The 23,309-nt window shown below is 40.0% G+C and overlaps 1 protein-coding gene across 1 annotated transcript in view; it reads left to right on the top strand.

Moving 5' to 3' along the window:
• LOC136431371 (secretin receptor-like) overlaps positions 1-23,309 on the top strand; it is a 38,368-nt gene that overhangs the window by 6,486 nt on the left and 8,573 nt on the right. Inside the window, exons 2-12 of the mRNA XM_066422715.1 lie at positions 11,382-11,550; positions 12,386-12,521; positions 13,493-13,612; positions 15,654-15,727; positions 16,231-16,251; positions 16,875-16,975; positions 17,107-17,308; positions 18,650-18,803; positions 20,185-20,245; positions 20,511-20,583; positions 20,942-21,024. Coding sequence (XP_066278812.1) covers positions 11,458-11,550; positions 12,386-12,521; positions 13,493-13,612; positions 15,654-15,727; positions 16,231-16,251; positions 16,875-16,975; positions 17,107-17,308; positions 18,650-18,803; positions 20,185-20,245; positions 20,511-20,583; positions 20,942-21,024 — 1,118 coding nt within the window. The 5' untranslated portion in view covers positions 11,382-11,457. The remainder of the gene's footprint in view (positions 1-11,381; positions 11,551-12,385; positions 12,522-13,492; positions 13,613-15,653; positions 15,728-16,230; positions 16,252-16,874; positions 16,976-17,106; positions 17,309-18,649; positions 18,804-20,184; positions 20,246-20,510; positions 20,584-20,941; positions 21,025-23,309) is intronic.

Below are 23,309 nucleotides of genomic sequence, written 5' to 3'. Positions count from 1 at the left end.
GTGTTTTTATCGCCAAGCAGATGCAGGGTCCTCACTCTGTGATATTTTCCACGCTTTTGTGATGGGGAACGAAGATGGGAATCGCGCCCCACTTAAAAGACGTACACAAAACACAAGTGAAACAAGCTGGACCTGACGTTACATCTGCTTGGAGCTTACCTTCAAGTTGCTTGACTTATTACCAGGTAGCGTTGCTTCGCGAATGGCGTAATGGAGCACAAGTCTTCGCAATTAGCCTGGCATATATCAAGGCTCAACCGTCAAAGATTATGTCGCCTTCGTCGATAAGCACACTTTGACTGAATAAGATAGCATCAACTTCTGAAGAACCGCGGACAACCGTGTAAAATATTACACTAATAACGGTCCTGCAAACCTACAAAAGGGTACTGGTTGCTCACAATATCAACTCATTGTCCTTTATTTGCCATTCAAATGTACTAAAGAAAACACGATTTTGGAAATGTCGTAACTACATAGCAACTAGTGGAGGTATCTGATAACGGACTACATACTTGCATTTATCCACAGGTTTCCTTATTCGTTGCCGAATAACTTGGAAAACGATCTTCCTGCGCCGATTGAGGCATTCTACAGGCTTCATGTCCATTTCAAAATCATTTTCTCAGTAACTTCTAATGGTCTATGGCAGGCAGTTGTTCATCTAGCCGGGCTCACATCTCCTTACCGTGGAAAGCTGACATGTATGACTGTTGAAATAATGCTCAGTATTTAACTTCATTATTGTGTCCACGTGGTGACATGGTCTGCGCACTATGCTACTTCGCCACGTGATTTTAATTTCGAGCCATGAAGCCAGCGACCCAGGTTCGCGCTTTGGTGTGGACTGCTTAGGCCTCAAGCCTCAGCCGTCTTCTCTAAGCCTCAAGCGGCAAACCTCTGAGCGTAAAACCATACACACGTATGGAGAAGAGTTGGGGTGACCAGGTGTGCTTGGTTAGATACGCGAGCGGTAGCGAAGTCGCATTGCACTAACTAGCTAACGCAAAAGCGCCATGCTTCGTCCCCAGTCCAAAATCTCTGCCCTAGCAACTGTAAAACAGAAACTATTTTACAGTTTAGAAATATACACAACCATGCAACCAATGTAAATATTCTGCTCCCTACAATACGAAAAATGGCCCAAAATTTGTATTTGTGAAACGGCTTTTCACGAATTTAGTACAGGACAATAAATTTTCTTCTTTCTTCAAGAGATATGATTCTGCGTCTCTCATCGCAATTTTTGGGCGGCACGTTTGAGACTTGTTTGCGTGCTTGTTGCGCTGTCAGAGCGGAGGCCTGGCCTGAATCACGTATTCTGGGATATACAGGAACAGAACCCGCCTTGACAATTGTCATTTTGCTTTATTATTTTCTTCTTTTCGTATGACTACAGTCTACACATCAGCTGCTCCTCTCTGACGTCTATTATCAGGATGCGAATGCTGAAAATGTTAAGTCTGTCCTGTCAGTAATGTCACGGTTTCCGCTGTGATAAAACGCACACCTCCTGAATTATCTCGGCGCCATGTCGAGGCATCTTGCAGCTAAACCGCCCAGGGACCTTTCAAAACGACTGCCTCAGCGTGGCGCAAGGGTAATTACTTAGCACAACACGAGAGATACGTATTGTCTCCTTGGAGATATTACCATTAATTCATACCGACAGGGTATACTTAGTTTAACATTCCCCTTGACAGTTCTGCCATTAACGTACTGACAGAAGACATTTGCCACGCTCGGTTGGTGATCAGCCCCTATGGCCGCCCACGCGCCTCTTATACATTTCACAAGTTTCTGAGAAATATCGTCTACCTCCAGCGATGTTCTCGGTCCCTTTTGTCTGTTTATAGTCGTTGTGTTTGTTTGTTTGTTTGTTTGGCTGGTTGGTTGTTTTCTTTTTTCGTTGGTTAGTTCGTCTGTCGGTTGATTGGTTCGTTTCTGTGTAGACAGCACATCACGATATAGACAAGTATAAGCCAAAGTATCTCACAATACAGTAAGATAATTACCCAGTGTAGGAACGTGGTTCAATAAAAGAAAATGTCATATCCAACTTCTGGTTACCGTACAATGCTGAAAATTAAGGTGTATAGTAATTTACCTCACAGGTCTACTTTCTTTTCTCAACTTGGGAAACTTCTCTTGTACAGCTGCTTAGGTGGAGTGAAGTGTGATAAAGAAGCCGGGAATTCTGTGAAATTTTTAAGAACTATGATAGTTTTTGTCCTAAGATCATAAACAGATATAATCTACGTAAATCAAGACATTATTTGCACCATTGCTAAAAGAAACTCTATACTATGCCAGTGGTAAATGGTGGGGAATTTATAACTGTGAAATGTGTTACATTATATTTAAGGTAGAAAATGGTAATAACGGCATGTTTAAATTTGGCGAGGGTATGAAGTCGTGGACCAAACTTTTATAAGATTCGGCAAGTAAGACATGGATAACCTTCAGTTCGCGTTATCCACAGTTCGTGACGAACGCCATGCCCTTTAGTTGAGACAGTGCTGTATTTTCTCAAAATATGACTGAAAATTAACATCATTTCATTATGACCTCATACCTCCATGAAAGATTTTGAGCCTTAAAAGTTTGTAGATCTATTGTTTTATCTTTTCTCATTGATTTTGAAGATAAAGCTGTGGTTTGAAGATAAGGCTGTAGTTGGCTAAATTATATATGTATACGAGGGGTGATCAATAAGTTCGCGGCTTCACACGGAAATAAGGTGCACAACTCAACTTTAATAAAGAAATAAAGGACTCAACTTTCGGCACATACACGAGGTGTAACACGTCCTGATAGTAAGACAGGACTTGTCGGTTCCTCAGTGAATAATTGAAACTGAACTAAACATACCTTAATCTTGCGTCTCTAACCTTATTATTCAAGAGAAACCAACTTGCTTGAAACCTACGACGATAATGCCCTTTTACGCATTTTACCGCTCACTAAAGTTACTGAAAACTAGAAAGTCAGCATTGAGCTTTGTAATGTGCCCACGCTTAACTGATCTTCTTATAGCTGACGCAGTCGTTCAAATTGATGTGGGTTTTTGTCCTGACCCATAATTGCCTTGTGACATGAGAAAACGTCAACAATTCATCATCTTGCCAAATCAGTTTAAAGTTGCTGTCATGGATGTAACTGCATGTATATATCTTTGCCCTTTGCCCTCTCTCAGCGCTGCTGTGTCGTTCTGTCGCCATGTGTGAATACTAAATGACTTGTACGACATGTCAGATCTCCTTCCCTTAGTAATAGCAGGAGTGCCTGGTCTAGCGGGGTGAACACAGAATAATAGCAGACAATCCGTAAGTCAGGTGAATATCACAATTTGTACTGATGCCATATGATCGAGGTCAGCCTTCCACGCTGTCTGACATTCAGATGGAATGTAGAAAAATAGCGGGAATTCGCCGTCCACTCCGACAAACAATTCGTCACCATATCGTTCTTTTTGTAGGATGTAAACTTTCTACTTGATAATGGTGTTGACACCTTTCCCAGGTGTATGTAGGGAGGTTCAATTGTCGTAAGTAGACCCTTGCTATGTCTTAGCTCTACCGGCTTGGTACGTGACAGTCGTGTACATTGCCTCACCATGGTCATTACCTTTATAGCCCTTCACACTCGTAATTCCATATCAAAGCCACCATAAACGCATCGTCCTTGAAAGAAACTTAGAAGGAAGTTGTTACAACAAGCATACAAATCATACATTGCTGAGTGTTGCACTAAAGCGTATCAAACAATTTATGCTCTCGCTCAGAAGAAATATAAGATACACTGCAGAGTATTTTACCCTTGATGTCTTTTCAAAACTACCCTCGTAATCAATTCTTTTTCACAATATTGTATCATCAAATATCCATAAACGCTTAACTGTCTTTGCAATTGATCAAAATAGAGGAATTTCAGCCACATTTGCTCCAATCAAATGTGTTATTTGCATTTAATAAAATGTTGCTAAGTTGAGAGGTCATATTCCCTTAATCAGACAAGCAGATAGAACTAAAAAAACGTTACGGTTATTGGTTGGAATAGGAGACTTGCGAGACTTGATAAGGTTGCCTAGCAAATCAAATCAGTCTACCGGCCTGTCAGTGGCAGGTCCGTGGTCTGGTTGATTGAGTGCCCGTCCGTGAAGATACATGATGCTGTTCAGGCGCCAATATACAGTATGTCAGGTTTGTTTCCCGCAGCGATAGAACAACCGATCACATACATGTCATAATAAATCATTTTTCCAGGAGATAAATGAGGTAGTATTTCATCAAAATGTCGTGTGGTAATAAAGGCCTCTACTTTCTATTTAGTCTGATATTTTTTCTCTGTTGAAATATTATACATTTTTGTCGGTTGTCGATTTGGAACGCCCACAATGTAATCACAGGTGCGATTTTGGCATAGCTTTCCTTGTTCCGCGCCGACTCAAGTTGGTCTTGTATTTGTCGTCTTCCAGGTATAGCTCAGACAATGATTTCCTACAGTAGTCCAGGATTTACCGTGGTCTTCCGTCATGTCTCAACATGTAGACACAACAGTTAGCTGAAAAAAACGCGCACAAAATGTTTACATAAAATGGCCAGAAACATATGAGTTTCTGCTTACTGAGACTACTAAAATGTCGCTAAAAGCCTTCTAAAACTAGAAAGGCAACATGTGCAAACAAATGCAGCACATTCCCCTCCATCACCCAACCCATGCAAAAATGATCCGATACAAAATCACCCCCGTACAATATTGAAGATTGCAAACTAACTTGCCCCAAAGTGCAAATTAAGCCATTCCAGTCCAAAGTGGAGCTTTCCCAATTTGACACCCTATGTGAAAATGGACTCTCCCTAAGGAACCATTCTATTCGAAACATGATTTTTTTTTAATGATCATCCAAGTCTAAAATTGAATTTCCCCTCCAAACCCCCCATTCCAGAATGGACTCCAGAACACACATGTACACGTTTGGTCTAAAATCCCAAAATAAATCATTCTGAAGTGGTGTATGCCAAAATTGTGAAAGAAAACCTGTGGCCAAATATCACATGTATTCCCTTACTAAATTTCAAATCTTTTGGCTCAGATACGAGAGTACATGGACAAAATGTAGTTTTCTTGTTTGAAATGGCCGACAATCATTGTCAAGGACGGTATGCTAAAAGTGTTAATGAAATCCTATGGGCATATTTTCAAGGCACCTCTATGCCAAGTTTTAGGTTATTCGGTAGGGCCATCAGAGCACAATATACATTTTTTGGTCTGAAAAAAATGCGAAACAAAACCCAAAACATCATTTTAAAGGCCCATATAAAATAAATGTATACCGGGGGTATTGACCCACTTTACTATTGTGCCAAATTTTAAGTCAGTTGGCCCAAAAGTAACAGAGATGAAGCCATTTGAAGATTCGACAGGAGGACGAGAAAAAAGAAAAGTCACAAAAACAATATATTTCACTCCCATACCAAATATAATGACGCGAAAGCACTGATTAGCATATGACCCCTGACAAGAGCGTTGCATATTTTACCAAGTTCATTCCAAGTCGACTCCGTGGCTTCACATACACGAAAAAGATGACTTTACCCTCCCGCTGAGCTACACAATCCTGAGTCGATTCCAAAAGTTCAAAGCGTGCCGCCATACCCTCATTAATCATTTTGTAAGGAATGGTTTATAACAAACTGCTTTAGGTACATATCGACGTAAGATCACGGTATTGTAAAATACGGGAAGTTCGTGCCTCGTGAAATGTACTTTGCGTCTCTGACAGAAAACGAAGGTAAATATTTTAATACATTTGACGCGCTTCGGCGCAAAGCAATCTAAAGACAATTCCGCTTTCACCGCGAAACGGATATTACGGCGTTGCTCTACGTGGATCAAGTCTAACCAATCTTTTGTTGACAGCAAGGTAGAAACAAAGCTTGTTAATGTAAGCAATTGTGATGTGTTCTCTCTTAATATCTATCAAGTAGTTATAATTCTGATAGTTTGATTTATCCTTTAATTTTATTTGTTATCCATTTCTAATTTTCAACAATTTTTTTTTTTTAATTGGCCATCACTTTTGCCATTGATTGATCGGCGTTGACCATCAAAATGTTTACACTATTTGATAGTCAGCTAGGCCCAACCGTCGGTGTGGAAGAGACAGAACAACGATTAGCATGACAAAATGCATGCTGCTTGATAACTACGTAACAATTATCTATGATTAGGTGACTAATATCACCTAAAATTATCTTTGACATAGGTATGCCCGTATCAAAGATGCACAGTTTAAATAGCTGAATAAGATGCTCAGTGATAATAATAGATGTGCTTCCATATTCTTAGCAATAACACGGTATGGTGGGCACACATCGGGCTAGGTATCAAAAGAAGAGATTACAATACCTAAGGACTACCAACAATATGTAAACTGTGTACTTGTAGAATTCTCCAGTCTTCACCATGTCAACAACAGCATGCAATAACGGGCCGTGTTTCATCAAAGTTGTACTCAAGCTTTTCTTTGTTACCTTTACCGCGTGTTCTACTCAAGCAACAAGAATCCTAATTCATGCGGAGGACATCTATATTACACGACCTTTTAAATCTGTTGTACAACTTCAAATATGGCAAGACGGACAACCATCCAAACGTACCTGGTACTGTTACTCACTTGCTCGAACCAATCCAGAGAGCTTCCTCCAAGGCACTTAGTGGTCCTTCGTGGCTCTTTAGTAGATTGTATAGTTGTCATCATAAAGACATATTAAAAGTGCGAGCCGGGCAATAGATTCGATAGGATCATGTACATCATGTAGTTCTTGTCTCGGTTATTCTTGTCCGTTAAATCTGCACATTGTTAAGGAAACGACTGTCAGATGTGTACATTTAAACATTTCGTCACCTGTTATCTACAGATAATGGTAAATCAAGATTTTTTAAACATGTAAAAACCGAATACGCGATGGAAAGTTACTTAAACAATAATGATTTTGACAAGCGGTCCAATTCAGGCCACAACAAGTACATTTTACGGATGGCATCCTCTGCAGACTCCAAATTTAGTGTGCGCGGTCGAAAAAAAACAAGGCGGGCAAAAGAAACAATACATCTACATTTTCAAACTTGAATACAATAAAGCATGTAAGAAGATTTGAAGCGATAAAACATGGTATTACAACCAACAAGTCTTTTAACACTGTATTCAATAAAACAGTAACTAACACCGATGTCAACTTTAATAATTATAAAGTTAGATCCGGATTTGACTGACTGTGACTAAATAATGTTGGCTCTGCTCACTTCGAAATCACCATTCCTACATGTGCATATGCCTGTTTACGGCATAAAGAACGTTTTTGCAATGGAGCTGACAGACGTCTTCGGTATATTGACCATTGCCAAAGGGTAAAAAATTATTGTTTCTTTATTTCAAAATCAGGCGAAAATCAATGCGCGCGCTGAAGTAATCCATACAATTTACTCACTGTGGCCATATGTAAGATTAGAATCAGTGCCCGCTACAGATTAAGAAGGGGCGTTATAGAAAGCTACCGGTTGAAGAGAGAGTTTGCAAGTACTGTACATTGAATGCAGCGGAAAATGAAATACAATTTAACTGCCCTCATTACGAGGCTGAAAAAAAGGGCTTTCACAATGTAGAAAACCTCCAAAAAGCTGTATTCCTATCAAAATCCTAATTCCCACATTTCATTGAAAACGTTGGACTATTCATTAGCCACTACCTTCAACGAAGTCAGACCCCTGGTAATGTACATCAGTGTTTCTATAGACTAGATATTGACATTTTATACCTTTTCATACGTTAGTGGATCTGTTTGTTCCCTTGCAATTAGCACTTGGTCATGCGTTTGCAAATAAGTTTGTTTCAGTTCTTTACTGTGACTTATTCGGGTGAATGTGGTGCATGAAAACAGACGGAACATATTGTATCAGCAGCCTTGGTACGCAAGACAAGGACATCTTGACTTACGAAAGAGGTTACAAGATTCTGCTCTAAAGAAGAATGGTGACTGATAACGTATTAGACTTATCATCACTGTAAAGGCAGGCAAGTCATAACCTTCATTTTTGCGTAGTAGATTTGCCATTTATTGGATAAACCTTGTACCAGGATATTAAGATAAGTGCTTAATATCTAAAGGGACGCCAGCAATTGGCGGCTTTTTCGAGGATAATCTGATATCCAGACATGTTAGCCCTTCGATCGTATTGTTGATGCATCAACAGCGCCTTTCTCCGTTTTCGGTCAGGATGGCCAGCTCAAATTGTCTGGCTGGCTGTAAGCAGAACAGGGAAAGCCCTTTAGTTAACATGCACGCCTCTGGTCTGGTAAATAATCTTTTCATCCTCGGCGAATGAAAGTTGTGTCTCGTGGAATTTTATACCTTGTTTGTCAAAATGCATTTACTTGTGCATTTGTGAGAAACAAAATGAATTAAAGATGAGCAATTTTTTTATGGAAAATAAAATACCTAACTACACAAACAAAATACATTCACATTCATTCTTCTTGGACAGAATAATGAAAACGACAGATACTCTGAACAACAAAAACATTTCAGAATTAGAGTTTGACGCGTTTAGCATTCGTCAGAAAAGTCTGTGCAAGTCAGAGTTTTTTATCAATGGTTATTGACGTATTCTCTTGAAAATATATTACAAGCAATCCACGAAAAATCACAGAGTACTGTTGTCAGAATTACTGATGACTCATATATCACGTATTCAGTAGGGAACGCGAGGCATCAGGATTAATACAGTGAATCTGTACAGATTCCTGATGTTTTTCTACAAATCTGCACTGGGGATTTACTAATGCACTTCCGGTCTGCTGAAATCAGCTTATCTTGGCCAGTGGGACGTGATGATGGCAGGCTAGTAAAAATGAGAACAGAAGTAGCGACGCATGGGAGGGACGGGCAGGGGAGTGAAGACTGCCAACATGCCAGGATTGGCAATGTGAAACACACCAATTACATAGAGTTTTTGTCAATTGCATATAATTAATCTCATCGAGGGAGTTACAATTGGTCTTCTGCCACATCATATTTTCAATGTAGACAATTGTTAACAAATCCGATGCCTTAGCTGAAACCGTTGTCTCATGATGTCTCCTTACCTGGTTCAGCATCATTACCTTCGTCAAGAAGGTTATATTTTCGGTTGTGCCACGATGGAGTAGCCGTGCTCCGGGTTTGTATGTATGTCGCCAGCATAACTCGAGACGCTGTGGGTGGATCTTTATGATATCTGTATGGTGAGTAGCGGTTGTGTAAACAAAGATCACGTTTGAACATGACCCCCTGGTGTTTTGCTACAGTACTGCAGCGCTTTATCTTAATCTTTATTAAGATGTATTTATAAAGCGTGTTGTTTATGTAAGCATGTGTGTAACTGCTTGTATGTGGATAGCATAACTCAAGGAGTCTGTTGACAGCATAAATCAAGGAGCTGTGGATAGATATTCATGGTATCTGGTAGTGGTAGGTAAGCAGCTTTTACGAAATTCAATACAACGGTCAAGTTTAAAAATGGGTCTCCTGACGTTTTACTAATGATTTATAATGAAAAGTTAATACATCCACTGCATTTCATGATAGGACTCCCAAAAAAAGGAAATATGTAACAAAGGGAGAGAAACATGAGAAAATACTGTAATACAATAGCGGTGAATAATGGACATTTTATTCATGCGGCATTTGGAAACTAAGCAAGGTGAAATTATTAGACATGAATCATGCGAACCAGGATCTCGTTTGCATAATTTAGATATGTAAGAACTAAGTCGTGGAACTCTAGTTGGAATGTATAGCTCCACCAGTAGTAACCGCATTCCAATGTTCTGAACATGCGGCCAGATATCGACCAGGCCCTGTCGTAATTACCACCATAGAGCTGAAGCGCCATTTACTCCGACGAAAGGTAACGAATTCATTAATTGATTTATCCAACTGGCGGCGCCTGGACAGAATTACTAGCGGGATAACTGGCTGGCTCATTGGATAGGTTGGCTGGTTGGTTGGTTGGCTGGTTAGTTTGTTAGTTAGTTAGTTTGTTTGTTTGTTTGTTTGTTTGTTTGTTTGTTTGTTTGTTTGTTTGTTTGTTTGTTTGTTTGTTTGTTAGTTGAATGCTAGGTTGGTTTGTTTGTTTGTTGGCTGGTTGGTTGGTTGGTTGGTTGGACAGTTGGTTTTGGTTGGGTAATTTGTTTGTTTGCTAGTTGGCTGGGCTATTGGTGGGTTCTTTATCTTGCTAGTCGGTTGATAGATTGATCTATTACATGGTTAATCCACTCCACTACTTACTTTGACTCCTCTTATTCCCTAGTAACTCCATTTCTATGTCATGGTGCTTTCTTTTTTATCGTTTTACCTCTAACATCATGTTGCAATCTTTTGATACAACAATATGGTAAAAACATTACAGTAGCAGTATTAAATCGTGCCTATCGGCATGGCCTGCTGCCTCCATATTGTTGTTGGCTTGGCTTCGCTAGCGAAGATTTCAGGGGAGTCCACTTCTCCATATATCAAATAAATAAAACCTTTTTTCCAATCTCGAGCGAGTTGCCAGACTCTTAAAGTCATTTCGGGGCTGTGGAATTGGTTCTGTATACGGTCGATAAGCTCAGTTCTTTATGGATTGCCCAACACAATGATTGCAATTTGGCAGGGTCTACGTAAAACTCTCCGGTCTTTTGGAACACAAAATGTGTTCTTTGACCCTAGTTTGTAGGTTATGAAAATCGTTGGTTTACTGTAAAAACATGGATACACACTTCTGTTTCCTGTGAGATTGTTTGACAGTAGCAGTCAATCTGCAGCGAGAAAGTTGAAGTCAAAAAGACGGTTCGGCCAGGATTGCGCTGAGGTGGAATCCTCTGGGATTGCGCCAGTGGAAGCATACCGTGGAATCGGCGACATTCACGAAATCGAGGCTCGTTACCAGCGCAAGGGATGGCGGGTACAGTTTATGATAGCCAATTTCTCCTTTCATCGGAAGTGTTTTTCATAAGATGGTTCTATGTCATCGCAAGTGTTTACTAAAAGTTACTAATTGATACCCAGTCCTAAAATCGTTGAGGAATGCTAATACTACTTTGTCTTCATCGTGTTCTGTGAGAAAAGGTCAGCTGTACCTAAGATACCTAGCGTTGCAAATGTCTTAGTTTTGACGAAGTTCAGCCCGATCATCTACTAGCAAATAGTTTCACAACAGGACTGGTCTTCTAATTGTGAGAAGAGAATGTTTTGAGCCATTTCCTCCCTTTATACGCACAGCATATCAGACGGCCCTTGGGACAAAGTAGCCTGATTCGCTCAGTCATATCATCGTGTGTTTTCTTTTTCATGCAGTTCAGCTGACAAATCGCAAGGACACATCATTCTGGTAGTTCAGGGCAGTCGCGACTGCACCACAGCGATAAATGAAATGTGTCATCTTCACCAGAAGAGCTGCCCGAACCAATCCGTGCTGTTACTGGTGCTGCTGACAGTCTGCCTGACATCACCATGTTTAACACAGGTATCCTTCTAGTCACATGCACCAGCAAACAATACAGCTTGTATCACGGTATTCACCCAAAAGTTGGCACATGCTGCCGCAAATCTGGACCGTCGGAACACCATGCGTGTGTGTGAATTTTTATATACGTTATCGGCTGCTATTGGAATTCTTCATATCTTTTCAGACGACAATTGTTTATAGGGGGTGAGGTCTCACCCGTGGCTATAACTTCCTTAAAGCCATCAACTAATATTAATGTTGTGGTGTATCTTTCGTAAAACATGTTATGGAAAATAAAGAAAGCATTGATGTAGCCTGTAATTTGCTCCATATCAACTCGTAAAGACCGGCGACAGCATTTGGCACATTTCAATGAAGACAAGCCCGTAAATTGTATCATCGGTAAGCGCACACTTCATAATGAAGGGGTCATGAATCAGTACTAGTGAACTCCTTTAAACCTCTGCGTAACACGGTGACACACGTTACAGTTTCGGTCACATTTTGCTCCACCTCAGGGCGGCCTGCTGCACCGTTTCTCCATCTGTTTAATGTGAGCGGCTCTTCGATAAAATAGCGCATGGCGCAATCTATACCCTAACAAAGCACTGTTAGCAAGAGTACCCCTGGTGGTGAATTTTGTGCAACCATTTTGAAACTTGAGGCTATTGAAAATTGAATATCTTACTTTAAACTTTCAGTATATTTTCCTCAATTGTCCGAAATGAATCTGTCAATACAAATAGAAGACACAGCATCCCGATTTCCGGATGGTTGAACAGAACATGTACAATGGAGACTATTGATACAGTTTCCTTGTCCATTATTGCTATTTATATGTTTTTGTGGGCAGGAGTTGATCGGCTGTAACCACTTTAGTCTTGACAACAACCACACATTGGTCACCGAATGTTGCACGCGAGGAAGAGACGTTGAAGGGCATATGAATTGGACTCTTAGCTTCCAAAACTCATCGGCATCCAGTAACCGTAAGTGTGCTTTTGTGTTTTACTTGTGATGACAGTCCAATGGTGTATTTCAATCCGCCACTACAGACAATATGTATTTTGCTGCGTAGAGTTTGACAGTTCGTCACTCTGGTATTTTGATTTTTTTTAAAACTTTCAGCCCCTTATATTTCATTGTTGTCAAACATATAACGAGGGCTGCCCCCTTGCAATAACTTCTTTTTACTGATCTTATTATGCATAAGTATGCCGTGGCTGTTGCCACCGACTATGCCGATTAGAAATGTATTAAATAAATCTTGTCTATGCACTCAGCTGTTATTTTCATGAAAAAAAAAATACTGGAACATATAGAAGGTCATTACGTAGCGGAGGATAGTGCCTCAGAATATACGACATGTACAAAACAGTCGCATAACTGTCATACACATAGGAGATACTATAAACTTCGGTCTCCGAGTGTTTTAAAGTAGAGAATAGACCTGATTAAGACCAATATGAACGCCATCTACATTTCAGCGGGCGCCTCTGATCTGCCCAATTTACTGTCTCACCCCCGCGCACATCCCATCAGATGTGTAGGGATCAGCCGATGTTCCCAGGTCAATGAACCCGTCCAATGTGACAGAGATTTTTCAAGCGAAAAATAGAATTGACCCTGGCAGTTTTAAAAATGGGCGACCTTCTATTAAACGAACAACAAATTCTGCAAAAATTCACTGCGTAGCTGCGAGCACAACACGAGGGCAAGATATAGCACTCCTAAAAAACGAACGAGGTCCAAACAATGGCAATTTTACTGTCGGAAGAAAGCGAAAATATAAAAGAGTTCAGTTCAGTTCATCTTCTTTTATTACTTCTTTTCTTATTTCTGTATTTCTAAATTTCATCTTTGCAATTTGTGTCAGTTTACCTGTGCGACTGACGCTGAATACTATCGTGCTATGTATGTGACCAAAGTCTAGCTGTCTAAATTTCTATATCGCCAACAGAGATGTGCAGAAAGACGTTGGCGACTATTGATCCACTCCCTCCCGTCTGTCTCCCGGAGGCCAGGACGGGTGAAAAGGTCCAGACACCCTGCCCACTGCATCCGTATTTCGAACAAGGAAGTAAGTAGATATATCACGTTTGCTACAAGTAAGCGCACAACTAAACAGTTGAAAACCATTTTAAGCCTTGCGTCATAAAGTAAGGCCCCGGGCACCAAGCTCCTGTAAGCTCAGACTCACTTCCTTGTGCCTTACACATATTTCTTACACTGCGTGTATAATTCTTACACGTTAAAAGTGTCCAAAGAACATAAGTAGAGTTCCACGTTACGTAATCTTGTCTCGAAGCTATTGTACTGTTCTTGTATTGATTATGCAAATCATGTTAATCATCACACACTCTGTGTCTGATGATGTTGGCAATTATCTAACATACACACTTGTATGAATGTGCAATCATTCACCACTAAGGTCTTATGAAATTTGTCACTGAAAATTAGGCCACAGCAAGTAAATCTATGAATGACATCCTCTGCAGACTCCAAAATTAATGCGAGAGGGCGAAAAAGGTACCATAAACATTCAATTTGTAACAAAAATTGTAATGACAACGCATGGTGTCAAAGCCAACAAGTCTTTTATTTCTGTATTCAAAAAATTCACAAAGTGTGACTGATGTGGTAGACATTCAACACCAAATTAGCAACTACACCACATTGGTGCCACTTTTACAACTATCGAATTGGCTTCACGTTTACAACTACAGTCCATTGCTTCATCTCTAGCGTCACTTCGACATGTACAATCAAGGCTACAACACTACATATTTTCTAATCTAGGTACTTTCTCGTTATGTTGACCATCTCCTGAAGGGGAAAAAAAATGTTTTTTTGTTCAGGCGAAAATTGATGAGCGCCTGATTTCATCCATAGAATTTACATGCTGTGGCCTTAGGTTATGGTTTGCGTTACATCAGTTCAGTTCAGTTCATCCTCTTGAGTTAGAGGTGACACACATGTTTCCACAACATTCTGTCGCCCATGTATGCGCTACATAAATTCATTAATGTTCCTCTCGAATCACGTTATAATGAAGTCATGAGATGAGGATGAAAGTCCTGTCATTCAGCGCTATTGAAATATAAATTCTCCTCTTAAGTCATGCAAATTAAGTCCTAATTTGCTTGATTAAGATACCATTACGTTGGTCTTCACAACATCACCTACAGGTTCAAATCATGAACATTATATTCATTCGTCTCTCCCTGGTAATAGAAGCATACACGCGTTTTTGCGTTTGTATCATTTAATTATGTCAATCATTACCTATGCTATCTCTTTTTTAGCTAATCTCTTTCAAACTCTCAAGCAAAATCGGCTCTTGAAGTTTAGAAAAACATACTTCCCAAACCAACACCATTTGATAACCGAAGAGCTACCTACCACTAAAAAATCACGACCATAGTAGTCCATGATACAAGATGTTAATGGCAGCGTGTTTTTCTTTACCGCAGCGCCCCCCCCCCCCCCCCCCCCGTCATCTTTTTTTTCCCGGGCCGCTGGGATAAGGAGGAATAGCGTAATTCCCGCTCTGTAAAATAATTGAATAACTTAGACTTAGAATTGAAGTTGCACAAAAAGACAGTGTCTATAACAGATGCTACAAAACAATTTGTAAAACTAAATATATTCTACCCTGGGAAACCAGATCTAGCCTAGAATCGGGCCACTTGCCAGTTAATTCGACGTTCCGAGGCAGTCACCTCGCCCGATCTAAATCAATGCTACGGGAAGTTGTAGCCCCGGGCACTGTCCAGGCACGGTTTGTGACAGTGCCTGAGTATCCCAAAATGTGCTTTTGCCCCAGGCACGGTTTGGGATACACGGGCACTGTCACGAACCGTGCCTGGGCTCAGTTTGTGACAAAGCACAGAACGTGACGCAACACTTGACCTTCGTTTCCTCGAAACCCACCCATCTACCAGTAGGCATAGAAACCCATTCACCACTTCTCGGGTGTGGCTGTCACCAAACAAACACATCGATCATGGCACCGAAAACAAAGTCTTCTTGGCGAAGGAAAAATAGAGGGTAGGATTATCTAATTCTTGTGAAACGCTGTAGCTCTAAAAAAAAACGCGTACTTCCCTTTTGTTTTTCAGGACACGTGTCTGCTGAGTGCCAGGCTGACAGCCAGCTGCATGCTCACGTTGACTACAGAGACTGCTGGTCACAGGTAGACTGATCAATGGATATAGTGATATTACTGGCTTAAAAAGCTCAATGTGTCTAGGACAATGTTTTCTGACCCGAAACAACCTCGTTCTTGTTTAATAAGAATATTGCTACCATACCAAATTCATGAGCAAGCCTTTTTCATGGACTTGTAAAATCAAATAACAAATTGAGTATTCACATGGTGTAAGTAGTCAGGGTGTTTTTACAGATTTGTGCAATTTGCTCTTTTGACCATCCAAGAAATGATATCCTTTCCAGATTCAGTCGAAAGATGTTTTAAATTATTCTCAAAACTTCATTTGGGCCACAACATTGCATACCTTATACTTGCGCAAATTAAGTGTTATGCTCTTCAATGTATTAGTTTAGAAATGATGGCATGAATTCACCATGCGTTTCCTTTTTAGAAAAACAAAATAAGAGATGTCCCCATGTACAAACGTCAGTATAAGTCATGATATGTTTTCTAATCGAATTCTACCTATTTTTCGCTTACAACAGCCGTTTCATCAGATTTGTGTCGTAAGTATACGTGTATTAACATTATGTTTATGATATATCCACGTAGACTTATATTGTCTATAAGTCTGAATCTTTTAAAATGAAGATATTGTTTCGGTGTGTGTGTGTGTCTGTGTGTGTATGTGTGTCTGTGTGTGTGAGTATCTGTGATTCTGCGTTTTTGTAGTTAACGTAAGAACCTGAATGTATCGTGATGGTATTTGGTATGTAGGTAGGTGTTGGTTATACAAAGGTCATGGTCGATTTGGGACATCTTGGCGTTTAACCTTGGTACTGCTGCAGAGCTTCCGGTTTTTGTTTTTTTGTATTTTTTTGATGCGCTATGGTATTTTTTGGTGGCAGATAGCTTTTGAAAGAAGGAATGATCTTATTTTTCATCTTTTTCGAACATAACTATGAACTCTTATTATTCGAACTTAGATATTTTTAGGACTGAGACGTTTTCAACTTATAGTAATAGTCTGCACACGCAGGATCTACGTTCACATGATTTCCAAAGATAAAATCCATTTCGAGAAAATACTGTTCACAATCAAGCATCTTTTTCACACAGTAACGTTATTTCAAGAAAGTAAGGAGATTTGACGTGCCCATATGCTATATTTAATGTCTGCTCTATTTAGGCATTTGGTCGTCGTCAGATACTTGTTGAGATGTACACAGTGGGATACTCCGTCACTCTTGTCAGTCTGGTCATCGCCGTTGTTATCCTTGCATCCTTCAAGTAGGTGAAAAATTCTCTGCTCTAACAGTTGTGTAATTTTTCTCTTCTTTTTTGGAATTCGTTGGGTATTGCCTATTAGATTAATGATATCTAAAGCATTTCCTTAGTCGTCAAAACACCTTTTCCTCCAGAAGGCTTCACTGCACCAGGAATTTCATCCACATCCACCTGTTCGTGTCGGGAATCTGCAAGGCAGCACTCATACTGCTGAAAGACTATTTTGGTGACATCAGAACAGTTCTGACATACTGGACCCACTTGTGTAACCTTGCGCGACATGACATTTCCAGCTACGATCCCGACATTCTCACCACCTCCCACCAGGGCTCACAGGTAAGGAAGCTGATATTTAGACTGACGATGTTCATTTTTCTTTAGAAACAAAAAAACTCGGTTGATGTGTTGATAACTTATTCGGCTTGAGGGGTGATGGGGCATGGGGTAGATATGATTTGAGGTAGTCAGGTATTGTTAATACTGTTCCTGTTGTTGTGGCAGTCATGCGTTGGGTGGAGACAATCAAATTGTGGTAATTTTGTGGATGGTGGTAATTTTCTGGGGTGCTAACATTTGACGAAATGCCTTTGTATCGAATTGAAGAAATTTCAATTATATGACTGAGCCCCCATAGTGAGGTAGAGACTGGTGGTGTGTATTCAGTTCAGTTCAACTGCGTTAAGTTTTGGCGACGCCTCAGGGGCGAGCCAAATCTTTACTATATTGTGTGAAGATTGCAAGAATTCTAGAAATTGTACAGGAATGTGAAAGTCCATGGGACGATAACTCAAGAATGCCTGGATGTATTGTCTTCATATTTTGTAGGTGGGTAGGTCTGTGGGAGACCTTGTAGTGATTGGATTTTGGCCCCCCTAGCGACTTTCTATGGTACTGCAGGGGAACTTTCACTTTTCAAATCTCGTTTTCTGAACATGCTATAGTCATGATTTTTAAGTGGTGGATAGCTCTTTGTTAGGAAAATATGTCCTGTAGATTTGGACCCCCTAGCGGCTTTTTCTGGAACTGCAGGAGCTGATTTTGACTCAAACTTTGAAAGAGAATAACGCAAGAAGGGGATGACGGATGATCATAATGTTAGGTGTGTAGATAGCTTAAGTGATGATTTACATAATTATATGCCAATTATGCAAATCAATATCTGATTTGCATAATTAATGAGGATTGTTAATAAATCTGCTGCATTCTATTATAGGACTATCAAACACATGAAATATGTAACTGAGAAAGAGTTAAATATCGATAGATATCAATTATGCAAATTAGTACTTAATTTGCATAATTAATGACAAATTACTATAAATCCATAGTGGTAAATGATGGGGATTTCATTTTTGCACCATTTGGAAGTTAAGTAAATGTGGCCACTATTAGACACAAATCTTGCATAGATGGTCTCATTTACATAATTTATGAGGAAATGGTACGATATCTTTTTTTGTGAAAATAAGATTTTCATACATTGGACAACTTGTGTTATTTTGGTAGAGAAGGTGATCGACTGATATGATTTATGCGAGGTCCTTATTTGCATGTGGGCTAAAAACGAAAACGTTAACAGAGACCACCGTCGCCATGGCAACATCTTTTTATGCTGCCAATCTTGTTGACATTATACTTAGTAATAAATAAAAGTGTCTCCGACATCCCACGTCACAGGTCGGCTGTAAGGTAGCAAACAGCATGTTTCAATACGCAACTATGGCCATGTACTTCTGGGTACTGGTGGAGGCGCTGTACCTCCACAACCTCATCTTCGTGTCCGTCTTTTCCGAGAAAAAGACTCTGAAGTGGTTTGTCCTGATGGGATGGGGTAAGCTCCCACATTTTACATTAAAACAAAACATACCTCCTCACCACATACGCACCTCCAAATGCATCTACCAGGCTCCGTGGATCGCTGGGAAAATAGTAGAAATTGGCCAAACAGAGTGAATAGTATGCTAAGGGAGTCGGGTATGGAGAGATGGTCCAATAGGCGACAACGGTTATAAGACCCTCTCTCCGACTCCGTAGCCGACTCCCTTTAGCATACTATTCACTCTATTTGGCCAATTCTACTATTTTTCAGCGATCCACGGAGCCTGGTATAGGCTACAGCGTATACACACCTCAACAAGCCTCACCTCATCACCACATTCACACCTCAAGAAGCCTCACCTCATCACCACATTCACACCTCAACAAGCCGCAACTCATCACCACATTCACACCTCAACAAGCCGCACCTCATCACCACATTCACACCTCAACAAGCCTCACCTCATCACCACATTCACACCTCAACAAGCCGCAACTCATCACCACATTCACACCTCAACAAGCCGCACCTCATCACCACATTCACACCTCAACAAGCCTCACCTCATCACCACATTCACACCTCAACAAGCCTCACCTCATCACCACATTCACACCTCAACAAGCCTCACCTCATCACCACATTCACACCTCAACAAGCCGCAACTCATCACCACATTCACACCTCAACAAGCCGCACCTCATCACCACATTCACACCTCAACAAGCCTCACCTCATCACCACATTCACACCTCTACAATCCACACCTCATCACCTCTACAATCCACACCTCATCACCACATTCACACCTCAACAAGCAGCAACTCATCACCAGAACACACCCAACAAGGCTCGGCTCATCAAGATAGACACCTTCTTACCAGCGTCCCCCCCATATGATAATTGCTGGTATTTGACTGTCTCGCATGTCTGTCAATCATCTACACATCTCTTTCACACATGTGGACAAATGAATCTGTCAGCAATATCTTTCAAATCGGTACGTACGTGCACATACATACATATCAATCACACATATGTAGGTACACATGTGTCACAGCGCAATTAGCAGTCAACTGATTCTACCCAAATGCATGTGCCATCGTTTGTTACATGTCAATACGCATACTCGTCACCTTTGCACGTACATTCATTCATTCATCGCTATGATATTTGACACTATAAAAAGTGCGTCAATTCTATATAATAATAGCATAACCTCCAAAAAACTGTAACATAGTATCGTAGAGTATTTTCATAAATTACAGTAACTGTTGTAGCAGTTATTAACGACAAAGAATCGCAAATATCAATTAAGTTCCATAAAAGCTACCCTACACACGAGTGAACTGTCTCATAGAAACTCATAATCAACACATTATGTTCTGCTCAGGGGCACCCTTGCTGTTCATCGTCCCTTGGATTACAGTAAAGGCAGTGAATGACGACGGGGAGTAAGTTCTTTCTTCTTACCATCACATTACGTTTTCCAATGTACGGGTAGGGAAGGTGAAGTAGTTCTTTTTAGGCTCTCCCAGAAATCCATAGCTCTGTTGTTCGGGGAGTGTCCATTTTTATAACTGAAGTCGAAATGAAAAGTTGAGATATTGCTAAATCTTTAACAACCTACTCCTCTTGCTATAGGTACGGTCCATATTCCAATGAATTTACCGATGTAGATTTCGTTATCTTTGAGTTTACCTCTCTGTTTGTTTTCAGTTGCTGGATCGACACCAGTGTCCACCCAGAATACCGGTGGATCTACAGAGGACCGATATCAGTCACTATCGTGGTAAGGTTGTCCTGAATCTTGGTTTAGGTAGAGATTAGAAAATCCTTTGTCCATATTTACCCGTGTGAATAAGGAGGACTGACTCACTACAGGAGGGAAACCAGAGGAAGCACCGGGCGGTGCGTCTTATGTGAATGATAGTTGTGCGATTAATTAGTTGCCGCCACGCAATGACCGGTGACCGCAGTGATTCAGCGATACCATCAATATTTTAAAGGTTATATATTTTGGAAAAAAATGAATATGTACACAGAAACAAAGAAATGAATATGTAAAGGCATATTTGGAATGCAAATGACAGCAGTGTGTATGTCAATGGTATGAGGTTATGGAACTTACGTTTTTTGTCTTTTCTTAGGTAAATTTTCTCCTGTTTCTCAACATCGTCCGAGTCCTGGCGGAGAAGCTGCGAGGTGCAGCCACGGCAGGCTCCCAGACCAGGTGCGATGTTACTGTGTATCTGTCCGCCATCACCGTATGGCTGCCAGTTTGTCGTGTTTTCATACTTACCATCCTGCCGTAGGGTTGAATATTTTGATTTCCAGGATATGTATATTCAATCATCAGTTCTTTCAAAAATTAAATACACATGTATTCAGTGTTTTTGCTGCTCCAGAGTAAGTTGTTATTTGTTTCTCCTCGGTAGTCGAGAGAAAATCATAAATCATAATCTTAGAGCAATATAGAATTTTTAGAAATTTGCGACATGAACAGCTGTAAGCATTCAAAATTACATCAAATATATATGTCACAGTAGAGATTGGAATCCAGTAGAGTCCGGAACTCTACTAGTAGAGACTGGAATTCCAATCTCTACAAGTAGAGACTTCCATCATTGGCAATGTTGATGAATGGTTTTACCATTATTGGAGAGAGGAAGATCTATAGAGTCAACAACTAACATTGTTTTATTGGGACACGCATAACGGGAGCCGTGACTTAAGGGTCTTTATGCGTATTTTTCGTGTTTTGAAACTGACACGAAATAAGTGAGGTAATCACGTCTCACTACGCTGTGAGCTATGGCCATCTTCGTGTCGCTGTATGAAAATCACGGATAGATGCCATGAAATGCTTACAATAATTAAAAATGTTAATTAGGGAACTACATGGGGTTTATAGGGACACTTGAAATAGAATAAAACTGTTTTACACATTCTATTATTCTCTAAGACATCAATCACTAAGTTACTTACTCAATCATTTTGTGTATTCACTATGAGGTACATAAAGACAAAGGGTCCGCATGCACTGGGGTTATCAGGACTCCACATACCAGGGGTATAATACCGTATAGGTGAAAACATTGATAAAGATAAAAGAACTAAGGCGCATTGCGGAACACTTCTGTTTACCACTTCCTATGTTAAGATTGACCTCCTACGTACATCCTCTGGAGAATATTGTGGACACATTTTAGACGATTAATCTTTGGATAGTTTTGTGAATTCTCCGAAGGTGAATACTTTCTTTATCTGTGCTGATTTTGACCTACAACTTGTAACTGCAGGTCAACCTATAGCTGAAATAGAATTTTCGGCTTTTCTTAAATCAGTGGCTTTTAGTTTCTAAAATAGTAAAAAAAAACCTGTATATTGTTGATATGATACACGTAAAAAATTCTAAAGGCACTCATCACTGAGGTACTCGGATATCGGATATACAATTTTTTGTTTCGCAAGGCCGTTTCCCTCAAATTCATTGTGACAGAATGCATAAAATAAGTATGCGGTAAATATAGAATAATTGTATAAAAAGAAATCTTAACTTTATTAGCATAAATAGTCAAATCAAAGTATAGTCCCTGACAAAAATACAAGGCCCCTCTTAAGCTCAGTTCATTAACTTTGTTTTAATGAGCTATTGGTTAAAAGTACTTCGTCTTCAATTTTATGATGGTCTTCCCATTATAATTTTCAAATTGTATAAACAATCTTAAAAACAACTGTCTCCGCAAAAACAACTGTCTCCTGGATGTATCATATCAGATGCATAGCGTCCTACTACTCCCCTTTTTTGTCGGTGGGAGTTGCAGAAGGTCAAATACTTTACTGTGCGCATAACTATGACATTTACATGTACCTTGTGAATATCCGTCATTAAGTATGTCCGTTTCACATTTATATTATGATATAGATGTAAGAAATAACGTTATGTAATCATATACTTAAACAATATTGTTTGGAGGCGAATTACAATTGATATTTATAAGGGTATTAAGGGAGGCTATGATTATCTGTAAGTGTATGTATTGTGTGCTGCACATGTACACTTTGTCACGGTTTTTATTTCGCTTTGGTTGTGACCCATGTATGTCCATATTCTGTTAGTAGTTGTATTGGTAATTCATTTTGGAAAACCAATTAAGAGAGAAAATAAAAGAATGGCTGTTGCCATGGCAACCAGCAATCAACTGTTATAAAAAATGTGCCAGGTAGGTTCCTTGCAGCATAAAGGATTTAAAATCATCTTATCATCTCAAGTTCCACCTTGCCAATCCTGAAGACGAACCAATTTTGAACCTTTGAAAGACTGTTACCATGGTAACCAGCTGTCGGTCCTGAAGAAACTTACTTTCCTAAGTGATAGGTAGGTTTCTTTGTTACATGAAAAAACGTCAGATTTCATTTTCTTTGAACATATAGCAAAGCTATGGATGTTTTCCTCCTACAACAATGTGAACATCCACCATTAAGAACAAATATGGCCGTTGCCATGGCAACCAG

Source organism: Branchiostoma lanceolatum, chromosome 3 (assembly GCF_035083965.1).
Source record: "Branchiostoma lanceolatum isolate klBraLanc5 chromosome 3, klBraLanc5.hap2, whole genome shotgun sequence".
NCBI classification, from domain to species: Eukaryota; Metazoa; Chordata; class Leptocardii; order Amphioxiformes; family Branchiostomatidae; genus Branchiostoma; species Branchiostoma lanceolatum.
The sequence above is the reverse complement of the archived record's forward strand: the minus strand, read 5'-3'. Positions and strand labels throughout refer to the sequence as shown.